The 27,639-nt window shown below is 47.7% G+C and overlaps 1 protein-coding gene across 11 annotated transcripts in view; it reads left to right on the top strand.

Annotated features, from left to right (window-relative positions):
• Rgs6 (regulator of G protein signaling 6) overlaps window positions 1–27,639 on the top strand; it is a 523,682-nt gene that overhangs the window by 487,788 nt on the left and 8,255 nt on the right. For 7 of the 11 annotated variants that reach the window (XM_076921773.1, XM_076921769.1, XM_076921772.1 and 4 more), the window contains 3 exons: window positions 8,941–9,030; window positions 12,633–12,686; window positions 24,186–24,252. In XM_076921773.1, the coding sequence (XP_076777888.1) occupies window positions 8,941–9,030; window positions 12,633–12,686; window positions 24,186–24,252 (211 nt within the window). Of the gene's footprint in view, window positions 1–8,940; window positions 9,031–12,632; window positions 12,687–12,864; window positions 13,067–24,185; window positions 24,253–27,639 lie in introns of those variants that run through there. The other 4 variants (XM_076921776.1, XM_076921775.1, XM_076921777.1 and 1 more) reach the window with 4 other exon arrangements.

Raw genomic sequence — 27,639 nt, 5'->3', positions numbered from 1 at the left:
AGCAGAACTTGGAATATTCACTATGCACCAGATGTTCGAGGTGTTAGAAATCTGCAGCTGTAATAGGCAGATCCCTGAGGAAACAGCCCTCAATCTAAGTGATCAGAGCTCTCTGCAGTCCTCATTCATTCCTGGAATGGTCGAAGACTTTAAAGGCCAGAATGAGGCCAGAGTGATTAAAGATACCATCTGATCTACACCCGTCATGAGCAGACTGGAAGCCTCTAGCCAAAGTGTCTGTGACTATAGAAACGAAGATGTTTAAGATCGGTGCAATGGGAGAATGTAAGGTGTCTTGCCTTTGTTTTGTTTAAAAGTCAAAGTGTTGGGGAGTCAGATTTCCTGTTTGCCTCAAGAAGTCCTCTGAGCCTAGGGAAAGCTTTGTTAGGATGATATCCAAAAGGCATTGGAGGCCTACTCCCTGGTCCACTGTGTGTCACACTGTAGGCTGTCTTTATGGAGGAATCCCATCACACCTTGCTTCAGGGGTTACTCACTGTATTCTGTGGGTCTGTGGGTGGTGTTATTTTAGGGAGACAAACAGCAGAGGGAAGGATGAATTCTCAGAGAACAAATACGTTGTGTGTGAACTGGTCCTGTTTATTACCAAGAGTCCCTGGAGAGAAGGAAGCAAAGAATTAAACTCCAGAATGTCTTTGCTGTTAACTCTTAGCATAGATTTCTAGTACCAAACCCCTTAAAGAGGGAAGGAAAAACGGTTTTCTCCTGTGTTAATATTCAGGGATGAGGAAGGGAATATTTGAAGTTATCTTTGTTACTCTTATCTCAGAGCAGGCTTAGAACAGCGTTAAAACCCCGTGCCCTTGGGCAGTTGAGTTGTATCTGTGAGATGCCACGCAGGGTAAAGGCAATGGATCATTTTCTCTTGGACTCATATATGACTTTTGAATGATCTTCTTTGTGGAAACAAGGGGCCCCGGGGTCTGGAAGTGCACACCCTGAAGCAAGGTGTGATGGGATTCCTCCATAAAGACAGCCTACAGTGTGGCACACAGTGGACCAGGAAGTAGGCCTCCAATGCCTCTTGGATATCATCCTAACAAAGCTTTCCCTAGGCTCAGAGGACTTCTTGAGGCAAACAGGAAATCTGACTCCCCAACACTTTGACTTTTAAACAAAACAAAGGCAAGACACCTTATGTTCTCCCATTGCACCGATCTTAAACATCTTCGTTTAACTTCTATTCCAAAACTAAGTGCAGCTAAACTCTTTCCCCGAGTCCTCTTTTCTCCAAGCCACTTCTTTTCTCTGGACTCCTCCCCCTCCCCCTTCTGTCTCATCCACACTGCCTCTCACACGCACAATCACAGCACAAGGTTATCATTATTGCAGGTGCAATCATTCTGCAGTGCTTCTCTTCTGCTTCTGCACTGGAAGTGTGATTGACGGGGCTAGAGGCAGGCCAAGTGGGGACTTGAATCCAAGCCTTTGGCTCTGGGCCCAGTTCCTTCTCCTCTGCCCCTCGTTTTCCTTCAAGGGACCCGACAGCTCCCCGAGTGTGGCTATTAGATCAGGAAGCTTGGGAATGGAGGGTCACAGTGAGGCACATGCACCTGCAAAAAGAAAAATAGGACACTTGAAAAATCACAAGGAGGGCTCTCGGCCGCTATGCACATTCCAACCGAGTGGTTTCCACTCGAGGAAGATGTTCTTATGCTGGAAGATGAGGTCTGTGCTGTTTTTAGGAGCTCACGGCTCAGAAGAAGAAGATAGGACGATATTCTTAAGAGGTTCAGCTGCTCAGGCATGCTTTGAGCCCAAGGTCCTAGACATTCATCTAAATACCCCACACCCACACCCACTCATCCACCCACACACCTCTCCTCAGAGTCCCAATGTTTTGTCTAAAACCAAAGGATGTTTCCAAATGAGGACTCTCACAACAAAAATATTAATTTGGAGCAGGTGTGGTCTGGAGACAGCATGTATTGCTTGCTTACCCCGGCTCCTGTGTTTCCTAGACTCTTGCTAACCCTCCTTTCATCAGCCATCCTGCTTCTGTCTCAGTATCCCAGGCAAGTGGAGGACCCATCAACAGAGCAGCCAGGGCCAGGAGGGGAAAATGAAGGAGATGTGTTTTAGCAGAGGGATATCTCTGAGCTCCAACTGTCACAACTAAAGGGGTTTGAGTCCTTCCCACCACTGGAAGGTGTGTGGCTAAGACATCTGTGTGGTTTGGGTCCTAAAGTAGTGGTTTCTTAATATAGACAGAGTCATTCTTGTCCTCCCTGCAGGAGGTGTCCTGCGGGGGGGGGGGGGGCGCGGCAGGTGTGGCCATGTGGCTCTGCTTTCTTGTGATCAGCCTTCATCTCTATAATATATAGAGGGAGATGGGGGAGGAGCAGAGAGTTGATAAACAGAAGAGAAGGAAGGGAAGTCAGGGCAAGATGAGAAGGCAAACGAAGAAGAAAGGAGCAGGCTTTTTCTTCACCTGGGGCTTGGCCGGGCTCTCCAGTGTGTTTCCCTTGCACTTTGTGGATGCTAGATATACATTTCCCTCAGGACCAGTTGTCGGCAGAACGGTGCAAACGCACCAGAAACCCTCATAAATCAGCAGAGGTCACTGCCAAGAGCTTTGTACACTCACTGTCCCTGGCAGTGATAAACTCATCGCATTTGGGAAACGGCCAGAGACCCTGAGTCTGATCTTAATTCTCATTCCCAGAAACATCTCAGCTCTGGGTTCACCCACCCCGTTTACTGTCTGTGTTTCCTAGACAAAGCTGGAAGGAACACATTTTCCTGACATCAAAGGCAACATTTCTTTGTCTTGGGGAGGAGGAACAGGACAAGGGAGTCACCAAATCTCTAGCCTGTGGGAAAGCCAGGTTCCGGCTAGAAAGAACCTGGAACCATGTCCCCCATTGAGGACCTGGGAGATCTGCAGAGTGTCAAAAGCCTTGTTTTTGTCAGGCCTGAATGCTAGGAACACTCTTGTACTCTTGTTCCTCTCTCTCTCTCTCTCTCTCTCTCTCTCTCTCTCTCTCTCTCTCTCTCCCTCCCTCCCTCCCTCCTTCCCTCTTTCCCTCCCCTCTCTCTTCCTCCCTCCTCCTCCCCCCCCTTTCTTTCTGGGGAGGCTGATTTGAGGCTTCATGATGCCACAGTTAGCAGCAGGGCTGGTGGGAACAGCCCCCTCCAGCAGTCTGCTGTCACTGACTACTTTCCCTCAACTGTCTTTTCCTGGGTATATGACTTTGTAGTTGGCCACTTAGGGAAGGTAATAGCAGTGTTTACGCTTTGTCCTGAACACACACTGATGCATGCCCTTGGAGAATGAGCCATTGCAGACTGCTTGCCCTGGGATGTCCTACCTGCTCTGCAGGATCATACTCTGCCAGCTCTTCCCTTCAGCAACATTTGGGCTGACCCTCTGCCTCGAAGATGGAACACCTTTTCCCACCCAATGAGATCAGCTCAGTCCCAGTCACACCCATGTGTAGCATCTGTTCTTGGACACCACTGTGTCCAAGCTCAAATGGCTATGTGCCTCTCCGTGAAAAGTCCGTCTTGTCTATAGATTCTAAGCTATATGGCAACAAAGTTCTCTTTGTCTTATTCAGACTACAACCTCATGATGTGTACTCAGTGCCTGGTACCTACTAGATGCTCAACAAATACCAAGTGACCAAAACCATGATTAAACATTTAAATATCTGCCTCTTCCTGCCCTATTTCAGTTGACAGGGTCTTTTTGTTTTGTTAACGAACCAAGATTTTCCTGACTACAATGAGGTAATTGGAATTAAGCAGAGCAGGGTTGAAGTTTGTTGCTGAGGCCAGAAGAGCCGGGCTAGGAGAGGCCTCCTTGTACTTTGTAGGGAAGAAGGTTATCACAGAGCATCACATACTCAGCATTTACATTCCCAGGAGAAGCCAGAAGAAGCAGAGATGCATTGTTTTAAAGGGACAGGCCTTTGCAGACAACTCAGGTACCACCTGACTGGGGATGATGCTGCTTGGTAAGAAAAAGATAAAGAAGAAAGGAAGAAAAGAAAAGACAGTAAGTCATCGTCACTCAGAGTTAGCACCTATGATTTTAATGGTAGAGCAATTTAGACATCAAATAAAAACAAAGACCAAGGGCGCTCCTGGGTCTGGGGCTGAGAAGGGTGTTTGATCTGAGAGGTTCACAGCCCTTTGTGTAGCGTGTGATTCTTACTCTCTCTCCTTCCCTACAGAATAAGCACATGTTTAGGCCACACATAAACTAAAGCATAGACCCTGCAAACTTGACCATTGGACCCAAGCAAGCATTTCAACGAACCAAAGACATTGTGCCTTAGCGTGTGTATTTGTTTCTGTAACAAGCTACTTGGGGATGGGTATTCCACAGAGTAGAAACTTTTATTTAATTTGGTTTTAGACCCTGAAACTCTAAGATCAGGCAACCCCATCTGTTGGGGCCCCTGAACTTACTCCTCTTGTCTAAATAAAGTGTTTCATCTTCGGCCCAGCACCCCTCAGGCTCCCTGCCCTGAATCCATCAGTCCCCAGCAGCCATCATTCACTCTCTCTGCTTTGGTGAGTCTGAAATGTTAGCTTCCACGTGCAAGGAGAGTCAGGCAGTATTTGTTATTCTGTGCCTGGCTTATTTCATTACACCTAGGTTCATCTAAACCATGGTAGATGATAGCTTTCCTGCTCAAGGCTGAAAAGTATCCCATTATGGGGGTGGGGGTGGGGTGTGTGTAGGGGTGTGTGTGTGTGTGTTGTGTATGTGTGTGGTGTATGTGTGTGTGCTCTATGTGTGGTGTGTATGGTGTGTGTGGGTGTGTGTGGTGTGGGTGTATGTATGTGTGCTGTGTGTATATGTGGTGTGTAAGGTGTGTGTGTATGGTGTGTGTGTGTTGTGGTGTATGAGTGGTGTATGTGTGGTGTGTATGTGGTGTGTGTGTGTAGTATATGTGTGTGTGGGTATGGTCTATGTATGTGGAAGGAGGTGGTATATATATGTATGTGTATGTATGTGGTGTGTATGTGTGTATATGTATGGTGTGATGTGTGTATGTGTGTACATGTATGTATGTCTGTGTGTGGTATGTGTGTGTATATATATGTAATGTGTGTGTGGTATGTGTGTATGGTGTTTGTGTATGTGATGTGTGTATGTGTGGTATATGTGTGGTGTGTGTGTGGTGTATGTGCACTCTATGTGTGGTATGTGTGGTGTGTATAGTGTGTGTATATGTGTGTATTGTGTGTGTGTATGTGTGGGTATGTGTGTGCGCTATGTGTATAGGTGGTGTGTATGGTGTGTGTATATGGTGAGTGTTTATTGTGGTGTATGTGTGTGTATGTGTTGCATGTACAATGTGTGTATGTGTTGCATGTGTGGTGTATATGTATGTGTGGAGTGTATGGTATTTGTATATGTGTATGAGTGATGTGTGTATGATGTATGTGTGGTATGTGTGTAATGTATGTATGTAGGATGTGTGTGGTGTATTATGTGGGGGGAGGTGGTATGTGTATGTATGTGTGTGTATGTATGTGGTGTGTATATGTATGTACATGTATATATGTGTATGTGTGTGGTATGTGTGGTATGTGTGTATGGTGTATGTGTATGTGATATGTGTATGTGTCGTATGTGTGTGTGGTGTATGTGTATAGTGTGTGTGTGTCTGATGTGTATATGTGTGTAATGTGTGTGATGTGTATGGGGATGTATGTGTGTGTTTGCAGTGTGTATGTGTGTACAAAATACATTTCTCACATTTCCTTTATCTGTTCATAAGTTGATAGGCACCTCAATTAATTCTGTGTCTTGGCTATGTGCCCTTTATGCTGGGTAGGGAGGAGTCTTGGCACCGCCTAGCCATTGTTCCCGGATTCTCTAGCCAGGCTACAAAAAAAAAAAAAAAAAAAAAGCAAGCCAGTTTCCCACCCACATCCCGAGGGCTGACAAAGGCTCAGCAGTTAAGAGGACTGGACACTTGCTTTTCTAGAGGACCTGGATTTGATTCTCAGCACTCACGTGGCTGCTGACAACTGCCAGGTCCAGGGGATCGGATCTGATACCCGCTTCTGGCCTCTGCAGGCACCTCATGCTCCCAGTACACAGACATATATGCAGGCAAAACAGCCATACATTTAAAAGTAAAATAGAAATGAAGAAAAAAAACATGTCCCCCAACTAATTTGAGTTTCTGCCTTCTCCATACATGGTGTGCCTGGGAAGAAAAGCCAGAAAGAGGTCTCCAAGAGTAACTGACTTTCAGCTGGGCCTTCTCTCTTCATTGAGTAGACCTCCATTCCCTCCAGCCCTGAGGCCTTTGCCCAGCTTCCTGGAGGGACAGTGAGCATCATAAGGGATAATGCTTCCTTTACCAGACCAGAGGTCAAGGAACACTCTACCATCTCAGATGGTCCACTCTCCCTCTCAGCAGCACTGTTCTTAGGACAAACAAGCTTGCCTCACGAGACAAGCAACCCTTTTGATAAGAGTAGAATGCATATAGGACCTAGCTGCAAGTCAGGGGTTGTAGCTTTGTCCCCTGGATCTTCTCAGAACCCCTGAAGAAAAGCAGCAGCACTGCCATGTCTCCTCCTCCTAGATGCCATCTCGAGGCCTGGCATATGTGCCCATGTGCTCCATGATCTGGTTGTGAAGGGTCATGTTCCAGGCTGAGAAGATGGCCTTGATGTGCACAAACTGATTCAATCATATTGTTGTTTCTGTGTGTGTGTGTGTGTGTGTGTGTGTGCGCACGCACACACATGCATACATGCACACGCACATGCATGAGCTCACGAGCATGTCCATAGACAGAGTGTACATATACAGAGACCAGAGGAGGATGTCTACTATCCTGTTCTATTATCCTTCCCTTTATTTCCTTGAGACAGTAGCCTGGCAGGCAGCAAGGCCCAGAGATCTGACCCTCCTGTCTCTGGCCCCTACTGCACTGGGTTTGTAGGCACAAACACAGCCATACCCAGCTTTTTACCTGGGTGCTGGGAGTTCAAACTCAGGTCCTCGTGTTTGCACAGCAAGAACTCTTACCCGCTGAGCCATCCCCTCAGACTCTTTAGGCTGTTTTTAAAGTTGGACTTGTTATTTGGAGACACTTGTAGACCCCAGAGAGTTGTTAAAGAATACAGAGGTGGACCATTTATCAAACTCCCCCATGACAGCATCTCGCAAACCTGTAGTAGGCTATTGCACTCAATGTAATGGCATAGCAGCATCCTCTGATTTTATTCAAGTTTACCAGTTGTACCTATATTCATGTGTGTGTGTATTCCATTCTTCACACCGGTATTGTAGGGTTAGCAGGGTCTCGTGTCTGCTCCGCTATAGGGCTCAAGCTGCTCCGGGAGGGGAGGCAGGACATGGGAAGTTTGACTGTACTTACTCCACGCAGGCACTGGGCTGGTACCAGGATATGAGGAAGCCACAGGACACCACTCCAGGGGTAGAGGAGTGCAGTTTGGGGTTCTGGGGATGCCAGAGCTGGCTCAGGGGTCCCCAGCCCTGCAGGGAGGCTGGGGCCGTCTGGTTCTCAGGCTCTTGGGCACCAAGGCGCTACTGGGAGCCGCAGAAGAGCTGAGAATGGAGTGGGGGCCCGTGGACTGAATCTAACCAGGGGCCAAGGGGGAAAAGAGGAGAGGTCTGGCTGGATCCTGTGGGAATGAGTTCTTGGCTTGGTCAGCAGACCTCTGGCTTGGCTTGGTGGTCATGGCTGGGAGCCACAGAGAGGCTTCCTATGGGAGATTAGAGGGTGATGGTCTTTAGGCATTCTCCATTGCTTCCCAAGGCAGTGCCGATGATAAAAAGGCAGTCCATGGTTTTAAGGCATTTATTGTCATGGTGGAAAGTGGATGAGTAACCATGCCCCCTTTCTAGGGCAGGCCCCAGGTTAAATACCTTTTGCAGGGAGGAGTGTCTGGGAAGAAAAGCTTAATTGGCTTAATTGGCTAAGCCCTTCAGGCCTTTAGGTACCTCATTAAAATGGAGATGTGTCTTGAGGCTACATGACCACAGGTCACATCCTCTACCTGTGGAGGGGCTTGGGGTGTTGCCCTTACATGGCTGATGGCCACAAATCTATGGAGGGCTGCAGCCTCATGTGAGGAGTCTGGTGTCTGGGAACCAGGCAAACACGCCTGCCATCCCTTTAGGGTCACCAGGGTTTCTAACCTTAGCTCAATCAGGAACCAGGGGGCTTTTCATGGTCCTACACTGTATCACCTGTATAAATGTGTCAAGATACAGAATCACCCATCACCACAAAGACCCTTCCTGTTGCCTCTTATGTCCACCCATTTCTTCCATCCCTAACCTCTGGCCACCACTAACTAATCTATTTCTCCAATCCATCCTTTTAAGAATATTCTATCGCCAGGCAGTGGTGGCACACGCCTTTAATCCCAGCACTTGGGAGGCAGAGGCAGGCGGATTTCTGAGTTCGAGGCCAGCCTGGTCTACAGAGTGAGTTCCAGGACAGCCAGAACTACATAAAGAAACCCTGTCTCAAAAACACAAACAAACAACAAAAAATTCTATCAATGGAATCATATGGTGTAATTGCGGGACAAGGTTTTCATTCACCCTAATTTCCTTGAGACTCTCCCCAGTTTGAGTGTATAGCAGTAGTTTATTTCTTCCATCGCTGTTACTGCGGCTTTAACCATTAAATTCCCCCAACATGACACCAAGACCCGATTACAAATCCTTTGAGACGTGAACCTCAGGGATCTCTTGCTCTACCATAGAAAATGCCATTTTGTTTCTTTCTTTATCTCTTGGTTTACATGCGATGTGGGCGAGGCGGGACACATGGCTGAGTTTTCCTAGCTCCATTCAAACATTCCTAGGTTCCTTTGCCCATCCTCCCCCAGGTCAGTTGGGTTACAGTTTCCTTTAGCTCCAACTGACGGTTCCTTCTCTGTCTCCCTACTCCTCTCTGTCCCCAGGAACACATCTACAAGCTGATGAAGAGTGACAGCTATGCCCGCTTCCTACGGTCCAATGCTTACCAGGATCTGTTGCTGGCCAAGAAGAAGGTATCTTGGGAAGGGCAAGCTTGCCTTTCTTAGCACTGTCGACTCTTGCTGCTGCTTGCTGCTGGTGTGAAATGAGAATATCATCCCTTGGGTTTTATTTATTTTTCCTTTCTTCTCTCCCCTCCTCTGTCTGCTCCCCTCCAATCGTAAACAGTGAGGAAGTTCCAGCCCCCCTCCCCCATATCCAGGATATTCAGTCTTCAGTGTCCCTGTGCCTTTTATGTGACCAGATATCATTGCCACAGTAGCTCAGCCTCAGAATGTCAGGTTGGCAGTGACCCAAGCAAATCTCTTAGGATACCAGAGAGACTTCCACTGCTAGTTTCATCCAGTCATTCACAACAGTCCTTCCCTCTTTAAGCAGACTAGAAAGGGAATAAACAAACCCAACCCCATCCTGGGAAAGAAAGTCTTGTCAGTGTCAAGGGGATCTTTCAGATATCTAAATAATCATCAAGATTGGCCGTGGGTCCCTCCTTGCTATGCTGTTGCCTCTAAAGTTGTTCCTGATTCTTGGAACTAGGAAGTAACTACATTCTAACCACTTCTTCCTCTTCCAGTTAGAGATAAGTCATGGCTCTTACAGCCTGTGGAGTCTTGGTTCACAGAGCCCCAAAGCCCTCAGCATGCAGGTGGTGAAGGAGGCTGGAACAGGGACAAATTTAGCTAGATTTCTAGGGAGAAGGAATGCAGAATGGTACATGGGACTAGGAAAGGAAAAGACAAGAGAGAGCTAGTGAATCTAGAGAGCCTGCCAATCCTCTGTACACTTCAGCTCCAACCTGAAGCCCATGTGTAGTTAAGTATGGCTCAATTTGCTCCAGGTTTTCCCACATCCAATCTCACCACACACACACACACACACACACACACACACACACACACACACACACACACCTTTCTTCTTCCCACCAGGTCTTCAAACCCTGTCCCCAGGCATGCAGTTGTTCACCCATAGGCTTTCTGTCAGGTTGCCTCTCAGCCTCACACCCTTCTCTGTGTATTGGCAACTGCTCCTCATGTTTGCCTGTCTGCCTATCTGGTTGGTGCCATGTAACTCCAGAGTCCTGAAGAACATATACATCCACCTTCCTGTTCTTACCACCCTCAGAAGAGTCCCAAGACTCTGGGAAAGATGGAAAGAATTCTGGAAGGTCTACTGTCAAAAGTTCAGCTCTGGTGGTTCCCAAGCCCTTCCTTTGAGTATAGATGCTGGGTTAGAGAATGTGAAACCTAGTCTTCTGCCAATTCCCTTACTGGAGGATGGGTTCTAGTAGAGGGAGGCTGAGGCTTCCACACACAGTGACTCTGGTACCCACTGGACAAAAGATCAAGGTCATAGACTTGGGGTACGTACACCTCTAATCTCACGGGAGAAAAATCAAATGAAAGATTTATTTCTTGAGGCTTAAGTCCCCCCCTAAACTGACCATATTTAGGGGATATTTAAGGCTCTAGAAATGTCACCAATCTGTACCTAGCTATGTAAACTTTTGGGTCAAAAGCATTTCATCTCCCCATGGATGTGAACGCAAATGGAAGATTCACCTCAATCCAGGAAATGGGCTGAACCAGCTGAGTTTGCAGAACCAGCTGAGTTTCCAACCCAGCCAAGCCTATAGGAGGTCAGTGGAATGGGGAAGGGATTAACCCCTTACTGGGGAAAGTTACAAATGCAGTTTACCACAGTTATCCCTGAGCCCTCCAATTAAGGGATGCTCTTACAGCAGAAATCCAGGCTGATCTCTTTTCAATACGGAGGAGTAGTTATTTTCCCCAGATAGTGGTACTTTCCCATCCATGTCTTCCTGAGAGTCTCTGAACATCAGATTTGATACTCAGCAGAAGACCCAGAGCATCTTCTGATTCCAGTGGTGCTCATCCTGTGATAGCCATACCCAGGCTATAAAAGGGTATGTGAGATTTCCACCCTCCAGCCACAGAGGTAGGGTAAGAATTGGCCTCCCTTTTTGGCTGAGAGCCTTGCCTGGTTGAGTCTAGAAGCCCAGCAGTTCTGTCTTCCTTGTCTCTTCCTCTTTTCTGCTATCTTCAGAGGAGAAAGTAGTTGCTCTGGAGAACTAGACTCTAAGGGTGGGGGATGCAGATTTTAATGGACAGTGATGTAACAGCGATGCTGGGATTCCACAGCAGCTCAAGGGAGACTCAATTATGTGGCTAGGGTGACATGGTATGGGCTTGACTTGACTCAGTAGCTACCATCTGGTACCTTTAGGGTGAGAGCTGAGCTCTGCCATCTCCATAGCAGAGTGAGTATAGGCCAGACATGGTTCCTACAGGCCAGATGTGAGAAGAAAGCCTAGCCCAACCCTATGGTCATGTGTCATTTGTCTTGTGTTTTCCTTCTGCAACTTCTTATCTGTCTTTCCGGAGCAGCTGACTGAGTCAGCAGGGGGCATGGGTGGATGCCAAGGGCGGCTGCCTTTGCCAGACCCCTCTGCTTCTAGCACATTCCAGACCCACAGACACCTAGCTGCTTCTTCAGTTCCCGAGTTGCAAGTATTTGCTCTGTGTGTTTTGTGTGTGTGTGTGTGTGTGTGTGTGTGTGTGTGTGTGTGTGTGTCTCGGCGCTACTGTGTGTTTCCTCTGAATTTGTCAGCCTTGGGCTCAGGACCTGAAAGAGGGGCTCTAAGTTAATCCAGCAGGTATGTGGGGTAGAATTCTGTTCTTTCCAGGTAGGAAATTTGGGGAGAGGATCAGGGCCTACACACACGCCTCTTTTCCTCCTGTGAGGCCTATAGAACATTCTAGGCTTTTGCCTTCTCTTGCCTCTGCTCCTTGAACTTTAACAGTTACCCAGGGAGGCTCCTGGGGTTCCTGGAATACACTCCGTGTATAGCTTAGAAGGAACACCACTTGGGAACCAGGAGGGTATTTTCTGCTCAGAGCACGGCTTGTCCATTCCTGAGGCCTCGGAGCTTTTGTCACTGCAAAGGACTTGAGTAGACTCTCCTTGCTCTCAGGACACAGAAAATCATGAGGAAGTCATTGAAAATAGCAATGTTCCTCTAAGCAGGAAAAAAAAAAAATACCACAAGAGAAAACAGCCCTGACCCACACTCGCAGATGAATTCAAGGACTTCACCTCCCCAGTGGCTGCTTCCAAACAGCCTGTCAGCATCCCTCTACCACCACACGTGGACAGCCCTCAGAGCTAGTCTGTTCTGTGTCACCACTTGGAGTCCCTTGGCTGCCTAGGGGCCTCTTGGCCACAGCTTCTCAGGACTCCAACTTCAGAGCACAGCTGAGAGATGGCCCTGAATAGCAACCAGGGAAGGCCCCAGAGAAAGCAAAGGCTCTGTGGTACCACCCATGGCCCTTCAAGAAGCCCATTCCTGTCTTTCCCTCCCCTGGGCTCCAGAGAGGCAGTGTGGTTCTCCTGGGCTTCTGTCCCCCCCCCCCCCCCCCCATCGGCTCTGCCAACGGCTCTGACTGCTTCTCTTTTCCCATTTTGCCGCATTTGGCTTTTGTGTTTTGTTCTTTAGCTGTGGCTGCTGCTGCTGCTGTTTAGAAATCACGTGTAAGCTGAAGAATTTTTTTCCCTGTATTTTTCTCCCTACCCCCTTTTTTTTCTCCCCCTAAAGCCAGAAAGTGAGCAAGGTCGTAGAACTTCCCTAGAAAAGTTCACCCGCAGTGTGGTAAGTTCAGCTGGTTTTCTGTCTCCCACAGTTCTTTTGCTTTGGGTCTTACAAATCTTTTTTTTTTTTTCTCTCCCTTTTTGGTTGTCTCTTCTTTGGGGCGGGAGGGGGGGTCCAGTGCTTCCCCTCCCCCCACTCACCCCTTTTCTTTTGCAAGTGTCTGCGGCTTCTCTTCCAGGGATGGAATTGCAAAAGTGAGCAAGCAGCCCCCTCTGCAGAAGGTTCACAGCTCAAGGCCCAGCCATGAGCCCAGCCGCAGGTGGGACCCTGTGGCCTCTTTTCAAGGCTCTGAGGAGAAAGGGACCTTACTGCTCCTGGGGCTGGGCCATCTGTGCGTCTTCTACAGCAGCCTGAGGAGAAGGGCATGAAACAAACCATGGACCAAATTGGCTGAGAATTATCATTCATTTAAAAAAAAAAAAGAAAGAAAGAAGGAAAGAAAGAAAGAAAAAGAAAGAAAGAAAGAAAGAAAGAAAGGGAAAAAGAAAAAAAGAAAGAAAATCCAAATTTCCCTCTGTGAACCCTGACAGTGGTTGTGTTAGTGTGGGTTGCAAGCTGCTGTTGCTGCTTCGTAGACGCCTTTTGCTGTGTGCAGAAAGCAACTGTGCTGCATGGGTTGTGGCGATGTGGTCTAGCTGGGATGTGTGTGTCAGTAGCCTCTGCATGAAAACCTATATCCCTTAAGGTCCCTTGTCAGCCTTATTTGCAGAGTGTGACCTAGAAAGAAAATAGTTGCTGAGTCCCATAGTTGTACCAAGCACTTTCCAAGGGCCAAGGTTTTATCAGTCTCCTGAACCTCTGATTCTGACAGTGAGTGAAAACAGCATCCAGGGTCACTGTCCCTGAAGGAAAATGGTCTTTCCCCTTTATACACCAGCCTAGAGAGCCAGGAGTTCACACAGTGACACAAAGCAAGGCCAGGTAAGAGCAGTCCATGAGGTCCCTATGGGAGCTATACCATAAGATTCTATACCATGACCTATCATAGCATAGGGCAGAACCACCTCCCCTTTACAAGCCTAAGGCTTGATACACGCTGACTGGTCTAGAAGAAACCACTGAGTTCTTGGGACCCTGCCTGTACTGTTAATGTCAAACTAGTAGCAACCAAGAAAGCAGTTGGGGAAGCACATGGCAACAGGGCCCACTAACACTAACTTGCCTTGTTTCTCCACCTCTGTCAAAGAGCAAAGTCCTTATATAACATGACTACTGTATCATTAGTACCCTTGAATCCTTTTTAAATAATCTAAGAAATCCTGGGTTGAAAACCACCTAGCCATTTTTCTGTCATAGCTGGATGCATTTTTAACGGCATTTAAACATGATTTTTGAATTCACCAAATGTATACATCACAACACCTCAGGGAGATGGCAATTAAAAAATAGATGTTCCTTTCCCTCTTCACGGGTTTTCTCACAAGAGAAACCAGAAAATGCAGACTGTGAGACTTGTTGGCCCCGTGTCCTAACAGCTGGTCTGCCATGGTTACGTGGTCATGAAGGTGAACTGTCAGAGGCCAGGTCTATGGGAGCTCTTCTACCCCACAATTGCTTCATAGAAAGTGGGGGCTCTGAGCCCAAGTGACTATAGATAGAAGAGGTTTAGAATTTAATTGACAAATTAAGAGCGTGCTGTAGAGGCCACTGGGACTCTCAGGTGCAAATTGAGGAAGAGAGAACAGGGGAAGAGGAAGAGAGCGAGTGAGAGAGGGAGAGAGAGAGACAGAGAGACAGAGAGAATTTCATTTGTGGAAAAACTGAGCTCTGACAGTCCTGTGGACGCTCCTCAGGTAGACTTGGGGGCTGATACAAGAGAGGAAGCCTGGTACTTGGACAAGATGTGCAAACATCTTCAGGTTGCTTTCCATGAGAAGTGGGTATCAGAATGGGGAAAGATGGTCTCAATGAAGCTCCAAGGAGCATTGATTGATGTCCCTTGCCCTCAGAAGTGCTGTTAGCTCGGTGGATCTCTAAGTTCTATTAACACAAGCAGAACAGGAAAGCACCTGCCCCTCCATACATCTGCCATGCCATGCAGACTCACAGAGAGGCTATTGGGAAGCCAAAAAGTAGCCCAAGCTTCTGAGACTTGGGCATTTATGGACTAAAGGCTCAAAGTCTTAAAAATGATTCTCTGAATTTCTTTCATGAAGGGAAGGCTCCATTAGGTGATGATTTATGCTGCCTGGTTCCACGATGCTCATGGATTGCCATTGACCCTTCCATGCTCCTTGTGTGCTATGAGTAACACTTCGATCCCACAGGTGAAGCTAAGTCTGGGAACATGGTCATGGATGTAGAGATATCATCTATCTTGTAAAGCTACTTGAACTCAGAGCCCAAGAATTTAGTCTCAACATCCCAGTATTTTAATCGAACATAACCAGCCAACCAATATGCAGTGCAGTTTGGTATCTGCTTCTGAATACCATTCATAGACATAAAGTGTTCAACTTCTCTGAAAGAAGATCTACTCATGTTTCCTGTGCTATACACTCACCACTAACAAAGTGAAGGGATGGTTTAGTGTCAGTCCCATGTCACTGAGATCAATGAACAGACTATCCATATTCACTATTGATGGAGAATTGGTAGGAGAAAGCAAGGCAGTTCAGTAATAAGGGCATGGGATTGACTGCCCTTTACAGGTAATCAATGGGCTGTGGGTTTTATTCCAGCAGCTGGATAGCCTAGTCAGGTGGAGTCTTATTAGGACTGGAATTCTTCCCTGGGGCATGGCAATGTTCCTTTCTTCCTTTATAAGGGAGTAACATCCTCAGAGAGAAGTCCATTCTCTCCAAGTCTAAGGCCATGCCATGCCATGGAGGGGCTGCCTGTCGAAGGCCAAAGACATCAGTTCCTTAGGAGTAGCTGAGTGTTTCATAGAGGCATGTAAGGCTATGCTTTTAGAGAGCAGAGGGGCCTGGCCATCCACAGAAGCAGTGCTGGGAGGTCTTTCCCTCCCTCCAGTGGAAGTTTCATGAGGAAGTCACCTGAGACTTTGATGTACCAGAAAAATATGAAAGGTGATATGCCAAACATCATGTCATCCGACAGACTGGAACCAGGGAGTTTACTTTAAAACCTGCTTATCTGCTGGCAAAGGCCTAGCTTCAGAATCAAATGTGAATGAAAGTCTGCAGTGGGCTGCAGCTAACCCATATGTACTTTAATTTGGGGTGAAAAGCAGGACTCCCTCTGGTGGGCCCAGCCAATTGTGGACCCCTCTGGACATTCAGATCACAGGCTTCATTCATCTCAGCCACCACTTGACTCTCAGATACCCATGCGTAGTTAATTACCTATTACTATAAGCAGTAGCCCTTGTTCAAAGATCCATAGCTTCAGAAAGGACAGTAATACACATCAGCTTTTCAAGGCTTTCAAACATGGGCTCAGGCCAAAGGGAGAGTCTAGAATCCAAGAGCTAGCCGAGCCAGCCATCAAAGTTAGAAGGTGCTAAGAGACCAAAGAAAGGCACAGACAACCCCAGGATTGCCCAGGACACAGTACTACTGGGGACTTAGCATCAGAAGCATGCTCTGAGAAGCAGGAAGATGAGGGAGTAAGGGACATGTATTCCAAGCCAGACAAGAATGAGCCTAAGTAGATGTACCTGGGGTTTCCCAAACATTCCTAATGTATCATATATCAACTGAGAGCTAGTCCGGGTTGCAGTGGCCAGTAGGAATGCTTGGTTGACTATCTTAGTCATAAAGTTTTTTATTTTATTTTATCATTTTATTTATTTTATTAATGGGGGTATGTTTGTATAGGTGCCCATGAAGTCCAAACAAGAGGGTTAGAACCCTTGGAGACACAGATGGTTGTGAGTCATCAGACATGGGTACTGGGGACTAAACTCAAGTCCTCTGTAAGAACAGTACACAGTCTTAAGTCCCCTTTCTGAACTCAACTCAGCTTTCCCTTATCTTTCTCTCCAAGCCCGTCCTTTCCTCAATGGCTATAACATTCGAAATCCACATTAGGAAACACCCAGTGATCCTTGTAGGCCGTCTCTTTTGTGTCACCTTCTACAGGGTCCTCTGGTGGGAAGCCACAGAGGAGGAGAAGCCTGTCTCCAAAGAAGGACTACTTTCCACTGCTTAGTGCCCACTAGCTTGCCAGACTCTGTTGTCTTCCTGGTTTTGTGGTTGAGAGATGGCAGGCTGGAGGAATGAGGGCCTCTGGCCATGACTCTGGCAGAGGATCATGGGCTTCTGGGGAGGCAGGGCCGGTGAGAGGAAACAAAGAGGCGGTCACCAAGGAGCAGCAGCAACGTCATATCTTCTTTTGGATGGCAGCTGAAGCCATCTGGTGTGAACTCTGAGCTGAGGAGGAGAAAGTCCCTTGTCCCTTATACACAGTAGCAGGAAAGACATACCAAAGTATGATGGCATTTAAATTAAGAGGCGCGGCAGCCCCAGTGTGTCTGGAAGCCACTCCCCCTTTCCTTTCTCATTAAAGCTCCAGCTAACCCTTGAGAGTTCTATCAGCTCTAGTTCTGGACTGCAAAGACAGAAAACAGGTACCTGAGCAGACTCAGGAGGCTGCAGAGGAGAGAGGTGAGGAGTGGGTTTCTACACACCCCTAGGAGATGTGGAGGGGTGTCTTTGCTGTGGTGTTCCATAAACTCCAGCAGGAAGGGCTGGAAGCAAAGGACTCCTTGGCACATAACCAGTGGCATCTCTGCTTTGGGCTTTCCATTCTTTTTGTGCTCCCTGCCAAGATATGCAGGGTGGGGTGGAGGAAGTCACATGGAGATGAAGCCCAGGGAGCCAGCTGTCATTCCTCAGTCCTCTCTCTCCTCTCCTCAACAGAAATCTAGAGAAAACCTGCTGGAAGCAGGACTCAGCACCTCTTGGGCTATGCTCGACATGACTCCAGTTCCAGGCCAGAATTAGAAGGTTGGAGCTTTCAGGAAGGTTTGGGGAAATAGAGTAACTGACTCAGTGGCAACACCTCCTTCTCTCAGTGTTGTTTTCTGATCCCTTTGCCTCAGTAGTTCCTGAGGAATAGCCTGGTAGAACAAGTCTTCAAACATTTAGTCTCAGCAGAGTCCCAGAAGGCCTGGACCTTAGTCAGAAAACCTGTTCAGGTCGTCAGCTAGAGGCAGTTGGGTGAAACATCTTACATGGGATTGACTTTGATGGCAAACGATCCTTAGGTCCTATTGAAACCACTGCATTTCAGATGTTAGAGCCAGCCTCTCCCATCTATCCAACCATAGGGATGCCCCCCGCCTAAAGACTTGTGTCATAATATGTAGGTAGAGAAAAATGAAGCCCTGCCACCCCAGAGCAGCCTCAATGTCACCTGGGATTCCCCAGTGCAGAGTAGCTACTGCCTAGCTGTGTGATCTCCAGCAAATAACTAGCCCTCTCTGAAACCTATTCCCTGTATAGTAGGCTATACAGGACTGGCTGATGGCTAGCACTCCCATCCAGCTGGGAATGTTCTGCAGGTGTGTGCTTCTCTCCGCACTGGGATCTCTGAGCTTTATGAATCATTCCTGAGAAAGAGGAGCTGCCATTTTGTCCCAGTAGCTACCTGACCCATACATATCTGCCAGCCTTGGAGGTTGGGGGATAAATGGTGGGTATAATGGAGTCAGAAATATTCACACAGACAGCGGCAGGGCTGAAGCCATAGGCTCCCTGACTTATAGAGAGGCCCTTCCTTCCACATCCCAGGGCTCACTCTTGCATTGAGTACCTGGAGGGCAGGGGGAGGTCACAGAGAACAAGGAATGGTACCATCTTGTCTTGCCAGCTCAGCTGTCCCACCCAGTCAGGAGGCCCAGTGGCAAGTGTCAGGGGCAAGTTGTCCAGGTCAACTGTATTACAGTGGCCCCAGTATCGCTGCTGCTGAATGAGGTGATGTGTGCTATAGGACAAGTGACCATCTGGGAGTCATCAATGACACCCAGAGCTACAACACTTTCTGCTTCACTTGGGGAAGACCCTGGACACATCACTGAACAACTTAGAGATGAGTAAGAGGGTCTGGGAGACAATGATGTCACAGAAAGGAGCGGTACCATGGAATGCCTGCTGGAAGACAGGGAAGACACCCCAGTGAATTGATCTCCACATCAGGGTCTAGGGGCAGGAAGGGGTTTATTTTTGTTTTGCTCTGTTCTCTGTTTTGTCTTTATATCGAGTTTCATTGTCATTTTGGGGAGATGAATCATCCCTAGACCCTGCCACCAGAACCCCAGTTGTTACAACTAATGATTCAGTCTGACAGCTGAAATCACCCCCCAAATGCCCTGGCTACCCAAGCACCCCTTCAGAGAAGAATCCCATAGATGATTCAGCCTCTGGACACTGGACTGAGCAAGTCTCTGGGATGGCTACTCTCTGCCTCCCCTCGACCCCTACACCACTGTTCCTGTCTTTCCTAAACCCTAGAGTACATGCAGTCAACTGAAAATTCAAGTCCCCTGAAGCAGAAGGCTGTGCGTTTACAGCAGCTGATCTGGATCTAGAGTTCATTCTTGCCAGTCTCCCGGCATGGCAGACTAGGGGCAGACTGTGTGTATGTGCCAGGCGGGGATCTATTTTGGGAGGTGACCTGAGCCCTTTGCCATCCTGTTGCCTCCTGGCCACCCCCATCCTGCTAGAAGGTGATCTCACTTTAGCAGTGATAATGGGGTTGTACCATTTCAACCTGTTTCCTGTCACCGTGTAGCCGACTCTGGCACGTGTGTGTCCCCATGCAGCCACATGGGAACTTTGTGGGCAGGCAAAGAGAAAAGGTGAGCCAGGACCCTGCACAGCAGGAGAGACAGGCCACTCAAGAGATTGCACAAGTCTCTTTAAGGGAACAAATCTACCCCAATGCTGCCAGCAGGACAGAGCAGAGAGCCACTTCCAGGCATTACCAGGCTTACAGGTCCTGGAAAGAGGACAAGGCTTGCTAGGTCAAGGTCAAGGAGACTCGATTCTATCTGTTATCAAACCAGAGCATTGAAAGAGAAGTAGGGAGCTAGTAAGACCCTTGGGTCTTCTCCCCCAACTCCTCAAAATGAGTCAATGTGAAAGCAAGGTAGTAGGTACTTCCCTTCATTGAAGCAGCAAGTGAATTTCCCAGGTTGCAATGGAATTAAGAAAGCACAGTATCCTAAAAGGAAGGCACAGCTATGATGTATGCATTGTAGGAACAGACTGTAGGATGCTGCTTAGAAGCGAATGGCTGCCTGGGATACTGAAGGAGAGGGGAGCAGGCTCAACACAGAGGGGCTTTCAGTGATGAGGTGTCTTTCCTAAAGCTAAGGAGAGAAAGGTGGTTGAGGGGTCACAAGGTCTATTGGGTGGAAAGAAGACAGAGGGCCCAAACAGCAGTGGGTCTTTCACACTCCTTCATCATAGCCAAGTCCTTGTGGCCCTAGCAACAACAGCACAGTCCCAAACAGGAACATGCCTCATGGGCTTAACATTTGGCTTTAAAACACCCCTTTCTTCTTTTCCTGGGTAACCCTAATAATGGCAACCCTACTACAGGGGGGAAAAATTAAGAGAAAAAAATAAACTATTGTTGGTGAGATTTCAACCCAAAGATTGAAAATAATGTCTACTCCTGCCCACCTCTCCCACCCTCTGTGATTGTCATTTCTAGCTTGAAGTTGTCATATCAGAAATGGAGAAGGTCAAAAGGCCAGAGAAGTGTTCCCTGCCTCAAGGAGTATTCCCTGCCTTGAGGAGTTCTCCCTGCCTTGAGGAGTTCTCCCTGCCTTGAGGAGTGTTCCTTGCCTTGTGCTGCCTGGGCATTTTCATGTTCACACTCTGTATCTTATCCAGGGTTTTGATAAGCCAGAAGAAATTCAGGAGAGAAAAGGTCTGTGAAGGTCATGTCAAAGGAGACAGGAGTAGATAAAGATGTTTGGCCTCAAGCAAACCTGATGTTCATCTTTGTTTCTCAGAATAAATGAGCCCATCTTGATGTTCCCAAAAGGGTAAAGCAGAACAGGTGGATAGAAGACATGGGGAGGGCCACTCTACAGGAGAATATTCTGACAGCAGCAACTTGCCAGCCATGGTGTAAGCCTCACTAAGAGTGTTTAGAAACGCCATGGTCAAGAACATTGCAGAAGGGCTTTCTGTGCTGAATTCCAAAATGTCTTCCAACTGGGATTCTGGACCACACTAAATACTTCTTAAGGGATCTTGCCATGTTTAATTCAGTGGTCTACAAGTTGTGGGAGATGTGAGTGGGATTTGAGGAGGTTGTGTACTGAGACGGGAGAAGAGGGATCCAGGAATCTGCCTTGGGAAAATAATACGTAAACAGTAACACACAGAAGGCAAGGGAAACTCAAGAGACAGAATTTCTGCCATGCACACATCAACTGTGCCTCTCCCCTTCCCTGACCTTGACCATTTGCTGCTGCGGAGCCTTGGACAACAGGGCTCTCTTCCCTGCATGCCTGAAAGGAGGTCAGCCAAAGAAGGACACCGGCACTAGTTGACACAGGGGGCTGGGCACAGTGTAAAGCATAGAGCATCCTGGCCTTGGGTTAGAAAAAGCATGTCTTGTCACAATTCCCACCAGGATGTGTATTTTGTTGAAAGCAGAAAAGACATTTGTCTTTTACCTAATACTGCTGCAGATTCCAGGTGATGAAGCTAATACCTAACTTGCTCCCAAGGGCTTCAGAACAGAGAAGGGGTATCTTCCCTGTAAATCCCGCCTCCTGGGTCCTGCCTAGGGGACTCGTCTTAGACTGGGCTCTGAGGAAGAATGGAAGGGCTTTCATGTCACATTCTTTTCAGCTGTCCTAAGAGCCACTGTATTGCAGATGACACTCCCTCCTCTCTGGTGCTTCACCAGGGGCTCCTTTCAACTCATCGTGAGATTGTGTAATTATGGTGATTACAGCTCACAGCTTTTTCCCTCTCTTCATCTTTGCTTTCAAATTCATCGAGGCCTTTCATTAAACATGGCGATCCTGGTAAAGTCAGCGAAGTTTTAACAAGGTGGTTTTTTTTGTTTTTTTTGTTTTTTTTGTTTTTTTTTCACGGAAGAAAGCTCAAACAGAGTTGGTGGTTGGCCAGGTTCTGGATTTATCCACGTGCCTCTGACCTTCATCTCTTCCACAAAGAGTAGGCTCTCATTGAACCTCCATATCTTGTGGGACCCACAGACTGTCCAGCAAGAAGCAAAAAACACAACCCTGCAATCTATAGTAAAAGTAGCAAGGCAGAATTTGCCCTGGATGGTGCTGTAAGGTTCCAGAGCATCCATAAAGGAGGCAACCATTATCCTATGTGGGTGATCATGACCTCAGGTCATATACTCCATGGAGGTTTTCTTGATAATGATACAGAGCTTCAGGGCCCATCATTTGCTTGTCCTCAATCATAGCTTTCTTGACTAATTCCTAGGTCGGCAGGACATGATGAGAAAGACCACCAAGGAGAATGAGTTGGGTGGTAGCCACCAGGGTAGTCCTGCCCTGCCCTTCGGTAGCTTCTTCTAGGTTTAGTACCAAGTTCCCTTCATGGCCATGCCCTCCAGAAACAACAAGGACTGCCTGGTGCAGTGCATCTTGCCACCAGGAGTATATCTTTAGTGGCCTCTGGCTGGCCCCTCTCACCTGGCTTCTCTTGACCGTCCAGCCTGCTGCTGCTCCTAGCCAGTTACCCTGGCTTATGTCCCTAACTAGACAGTGAAGCTGCATTGAGATTAAGCTGTGCCAGCTACCTAGAGTTGAATGTCAAAAGCTTGGCCACAACATGTCCCCACTTCCATTGTCATCCCTACCACAGATGGCCTGCTTGTTTTTGCCCTCTGAGAGCCATTCCCCTTTAGAGCTCACAGGAATTTCGGAGAAGGAAGTGAGTCAAAAGCAGGCAGTCAAAATGGAATCCCCACTCATCCTGATATTGGTGTAAGAGCCTGGAAACGTCACTCATAGGCCCGAGGGGTAAAACAAAGCCTACCCCATAGAGCAGAGGTCAGCACTACGTGAGAATAGGATTAGTGGCCGCTGCTATTACTTTCTCAACCACATGATGCTGGGCATACCTTGGGATGGATGTTGGTTCTCCTCCAACTCTATCCCTGAGTTGGATGACCATGAGAAGATCCTTTGAGCCTCAGTTCCCCCCCCCCCACCATATACGAGAGAGAATAGTAAATGGCGAGATGTGAAATTTACATAGAGCACACTGTTGGCAGCCTACGTATTTGGCAACCATTTGGTATTATTTTTTCATGAAACGCATCCTTAGTTCTCCGTTTATCACCTTACGTTGTTTGCAACAGAGTTCTGTGAGGTAGGTATCTCTGTATTGACTTTATAGTCAAGGGTTGAAAGTGATGCTATGTGCAGGGTACATTTACTACAGTGGTGGGCATGATAACAGCTCAGTGTATGGGAACCATTATTTCCGGCCTCCTTTAAACTTGACTTAGCTCCTCTGCTTTGCTGGGGAATGGAGAGGGACCACGGTGCCCAAGAGGCCAGTCTCTGGCACATGACCCATTTCTTGTAGCTCGTAAGGACTTCCCAGGAAGCCTTGGGGCTGCAAGTCTCATCTACACAAGAGCAAGAGATGGGAAGGGCCACAGGTAAAACATTGACTGTGTTGCCAACACTTTGCCTCTGGGCTTCCACGGAGACCCGGGACTTTAAGATGCCTCCTTATTCCACACACAGACCAGGACTGGCTTTGTCTACAAGAAGCCTGTAAAGCCCAGTCCTCCCAGCATAGCCCTGGTACCACACAGCCACATTTCCAGGGCAACTCACCTCTCAGCTGTTTTCCTGCCTGGAGCCACCCAGAACAACACAACCTCACCAAGGCCAGTTGCTCCATCTGCCAGATAAACAGAGGTTTCTATTTTTTAAGCACTTATTACACAGCAAGGCTCTTGAGAGACTCAGAAGCAAGTGGCAGGGAATGCTCTCAAACATCTCCATAAACCAGGTCCCTGGAGTGTGGGCTCATACTGCTTGTAGCACTGGAAGAAACAGGGGTGACACAAATGGAGTTTTCTGAGGAGAATTTGGGGTGTGTGTGTGTGTGTGTGTGTGAGAGAGAGAGAGAGAGAGAGAGAGAGAGAGAGAGAGAGAGAGAGAGAGAGAATGCAAACACTTCAGGTTTGCACTGTTGTTAAAGGTCGGAATGGCTGGAAGCTGACATAAAAACCTCTACCATTACCCTCATAGCTGCTTATGTATCTTGCATGAGATGCTTTTGTGAATGTCTGCCCTGTGAACATGAACATATGTGTACACGGCTGTATATACCTGTGCACAGGTGTGTGCACAGGTGCATGCGCCTCCTTTTTGATAACACACTGAGGTGTTCAGTATATGGCTCACGCGTCACCGTATGCTGCAGGCTTGCATGCGCCTGTGCATGGACTGCATGACTGTCCTGGCTGTAATGTGTACCTGGGCAGGGGCCCCTCTAAAGCCACAGGTCTTCCCAGTTTCAGCTGGATAAGTTATTCTTCACTTCCCTCCCCCCAAACACAACTGCCTAGTGCTGCTGGCGCAGAGTCAGAATGGCCGCCGCGTTTCACCCCCGAGGTGGCTTCCTTCCAGCAGTGGGTGAGTGATCCCAGTGACTACTCTCTCTAACCTTGGGGATCCTTCTGCATAGACATGTTCTCCAATCTAGTGAGATGATCTGTCTATCTGTCTGTCTGTCCGTCTACCGCTCCTATTCTCATGTATCGGTCCCACAGTCAGTGGCATACATTTCTTGGTATTCCTGTTTTAGGCATCTACTTTTTTTTTCCTTCCTAAGAAACAAGGAGTTGAGCATCCTGGAGATGTTGCCAACATGAATCATTTGTCCTGGATTGTCCTAGGTATGGATCCGTATAGTTCATGTCTCAGGGTACCCTCTTCCTAACAGCTTTGTAGATATTTTCAAACCCAATCGCAGCATCCTCAGGTTCCCTCTCCCAGATAAAGCTTTCAGAATCTGTCCTTTGCAAGCCCAGGACTGAATTCTCAGGAAAGTTCAAACCTTCATATCCCCATATGAGAAAAAAGTCTGCAGGGAAAGGCAAATAGGAAGGTTCTTTGAAGCTAGGAATTTCAATAGTTCGAGGTCCTATCTAGGTGAGTCCTGACAAGGCTGCTTAACCTGTTCCTTGCCAGGGTTAGAATGCCCAGGTGCCTATCTCATAAAATGCTGAACTGCAGCCAAGGCAGTCAAGAGGAAAGGGAAATGAACTGCCTTCTCTTCTTATGCCTCCAAGCACACATTGGTGTTCATGAAGTATTCTGCTTTGGGTGGGCAGAGGAGGGCAAAGGGCAAATCAGGAAAGTGACTTCTTGCCCACTAGGTTCTGACTTAGCAGATATTGTAGTTAGGGACACCAGCCAATGTATGTGTGTTTGCAGGAGAAAAGTGCCTTTAGGTGGCTGGCATTGAAGACTTTGCAGATTCCCCCGGAGAATCTCATATGTGTTCCAGTATATGGCTCATGTGTCACGTGCCAAGCAAGTGACTTCTGCTGTCTTATCCATAATATCAAATTGTTAGGCTTCCCCTGCATCTACCCTGGAGTTGTAGTTATGGGTTACTTGAACTTCCTTGTTGAAAGAGAGGAGCACCCAGTTGCTACCAACAGCAACATAGCTGCGTCCCTGTTTTCTTGAGTCTTTGGCCTTTGCCTAATTTGGAGTAAACCAGAGTTTAGAACCCTGTGTACATTTAGGGAGGAGGAGAAGAAAAAGCAGGAGGCAGACATTGTGCAGGCTTCAGGCAGCTATGCTACTGGGGGTTTTGCAAGCAAAATGCCCTCTCCCAAGCCTTCCCTCCTAAGACCACCAAGAAGTTCTTGCAAGCTGAGAGTGGAAAGGGCAGGTTGCTCCACTGGAGTGAGGAAAAGCAGAGACTGACGGCCTTCCCTGAAGTCTGGGGTCAAGGGAGCAGTTTCCACTGCAGAGGAGGTGGAGCAGCAGGGGAGATGAAAACCCACAACTTGGAAAGGAGGCCAGAGAGTCCATGTCTGGGCATTCTGCCACCAGGCCAGGGCTCAGCCACTGAGCCCTCATCTTCCCTGGCATCCTCGCCTGGCTCCAGATTAGACTCTATGCAGCTGGAGGGATATGGAAGAAGGTCTCCCATGGCTCACTGACAGTCAGGGGTTAGCTCTGCAAGTGCACAATCATCTTAAGTGATGATTTGATGAGAGGTGGGAACCAGAGTCCATGAACACCATTCAGGGAGAGTTCCAGAGTCTGTCAGGGGTATTCCAAATAGGGCAGTTGGTCTATGATGACATGAAATAGGGTTATTTCTAAAGGGTTCAAGTTGACTTTGCCTGACCCACCTCAGAAAAGTCAATGTCACATCTACTTCTGTTCTTCTTGAAGTCTCTATAGGAGCACTCAAAAGGCACAGGGGTGGCTTCCTCTTGTGTGTCCAGCCACCACTCCTATAAATCTGTATGCACCAAACCATACAGATATACCTTTGTGATGTACCATCTTATAGAATACTCAAATAGAAAAAATATTTTTAAACAAATTAAAATGCCCTTCAACCCCAGAGAGAGTTCAAAAAGCTCAGTGAGACTCTTGGAAGAATTGGCCCCCAGGATTGGGTCTTGCCATGGGGCTCCTATCTGCCTGACTCCCTGTGGCAGGGTGGAGCAGTCCAGAAATGCTTTCTTCCTTCTCATGCCAGTCTGGCTGGCTCCACTGTGGATGTAGTCAAAGCTGTTCTTAGTACATCCCATCCTCTGGGCTCTCTATTTCTTCAGCCCCACTTTGCTTACAAAGTCAGAACAAGCTGAGAAAAGATGAGGAGTTGAAGATGTTTGAAGTTATTCTAAGTACAGGTTCTTCTACCATCCCATGCCAGAGTTCCTCAGACACTTGAACCATCTCAAGAAGTAGTTCTCGCTCTCCCACTATGCTCTCAAATGTCACTGGGGAAGAAGATATCATGGAATTCCTCATACTTTCTATCCAAATCGATCATTTTGCTATACTCATGCAGGGAGAGAGGAGACACCAGGAGTTCTGGTGCCCAGGGAAAGAAAGACATGATGAAGTTAGACAGACCCTCTGCTTCTCCATCTCTGCCAACCCCTCACCAGGATTCATGCCTTTGCATCAGGCCGGGGGGAGGGTTTCTGACTGCTCTCCTTGGCCCACCCACCCCCTCTCCCGAGCCTGTAATTCTGCATATGTCCATCCTCTATAAAGGTGAGCATCATCAACTCATAGATGACCTTCACAGTCCTTGAAAGGACAGCCCATCTCCGAGTTGGTGTGCCCAATCTGGCAGAACACTACTTTTCATTAGCAAGGATGAAAAATGCCTGTGTGTCATGCCAAGGGGTTCAGCTAGGACCAATGGAAGCTAGAAATAGCACCCCAAATTAGTCCTGTCCGGAGGAATCTGAGTTTCTCCCAGGTGGGAGGAGGGAGCAGTCAGTTTCTAGAAAGGCAAAGATGGACCTAGAAACTAACAAAGAATCAGGAGTGGAAACTCCCAGGCGGTGATGAGACAGCTGGATTCTCTCTCTCTCTCTCTCTCTCTCTCTCTCTCTCTCTCTCTCTCTCTCATCTTATTTCTTACAGTTTCTCCCTTGAATTGTGATTGCATATGATAAAACTCACAGATCTGAAATACAGGGGTCAATGAATTTGACAAATGCACACTCCCATGTAACCTACAACCCATCACCCTATGAAGTCTCTTATGCTCTCTCCATTCCCCCCCCCATCAGTGCCACTCCCCTCTCCCGGGAGCAGACAAACCCCATTTATAGCCTAGATTTTGATTTGATATATTCTGCAGGCTTCCAACTTCAGTCTTAGAGCAACTGAGAAAACCAGCCAGGGAATTCTATCAGCTAAAGTGTCCATATTCCCTTATATTAAAAGGGTGTCCCCTACCCTAAGACCCTAGGTATTTGCCCTGCTGTCTCCAGTATGCCCTCTGACCCCCAGGGATTCCCATGAGCCACA

This window comes from Arvicanthis niloticus, chromosome 23 (assembly GCF_011762505.2).
Source record: "Arvicanthis niloticus isolate mArvNil1 chromosome 23, mArvNil1.pat.X, whole genome shotgun sequence".
Lineage (NCBI taxonomy): Eukaryota > Metazoa > Chordata > Mammalia > Rodentia > Muridae > Arvicanthis > Arvicanthis niloticus.
The sequence above is the reverse complement of the archived record's forward strand: the minus strand, read 5'-3'. Positions and strand labels throughout refer to the sequence as shown.